This window comes from Eimeria mitis, genomic scaffold, assembly GCF_000499745.2.
Source record: "Eimeria mitis Houghton genomic scaffold, Emh_scaff163, whole genome shotgun sequence".
In the NCBI taxonomy this organism is placed as follows: Eukaryota; Apicomplexa; class Conoidasida; order Eucoccidiorida; family Eimeriidae; genus Eimeria; species Eimeria mitis.
Genome location: NW_013569944.1, coordinates 1,178 through 1,535, shown reverse-complemented (window position 1 = coordinate 1,535; position 358 = coordinate 1,178). Strand labels below are relative to the sequence as shown.

Genomic DNA, 358 nt, shown 5'->3' with positions numbered 1-358 from the left:
TTAGTTTTTGTTTTCTCCTGGCTATCTCTTTACACTGCTCTATCAACGCCATTGCTGCCTTCATCACCTCCGCCAGATGCTCCTGCTCCTGCTGCTGTTCCTGCTGCTGCTGCTCGTGTTGCTCTTGCTGCTGCTCGTGTTGCTGTTGCTGCTGCTGCTGACAAAAAAAAAATATAAATTACAATCGCTGCTACACAAAAATATTTTTTTTTTTTTCAAAGAGGTTACCGAGAGTTTACTATGGGTTTCCTCCGCTGCTGCAGGCACTCCGCTGCATGCAGGAGAACCACTGGGGGGCCCCATAAGGGGCCCCTTTGGGGGCCCCCTGGGGCCCCCAGCAGGAGACAGTTGATGCTGC

The 358-nt window shown here is 51.4% G+C and overlaps 1 protein-coding gene across 1 annotated transcript in view; it reads right to left on the bottom strand.

Moving 5' to 3' along the window:
* Positions 1-303, bottom strand: part of EMH_0001260 (uncharacterized protein) — a gene marked incomplete at both ends in the record, with an annotated part of 1,875 nt that extends 1,572 nt beyond the window's left edge. Inside the window, 2 exons of the mRNA XM_013495546.1 lie at positions 3-157; positions 229-303. Coding sequence (XP_013351000.1) covers positions 3-157; positions 229-303 — 230 coding nt within the window. The remainder of the gene's footprint in view (positions 1-2; positions 158-228) is intronic.
* Positions 304-358: the final 55 nt, after the last annotated feature.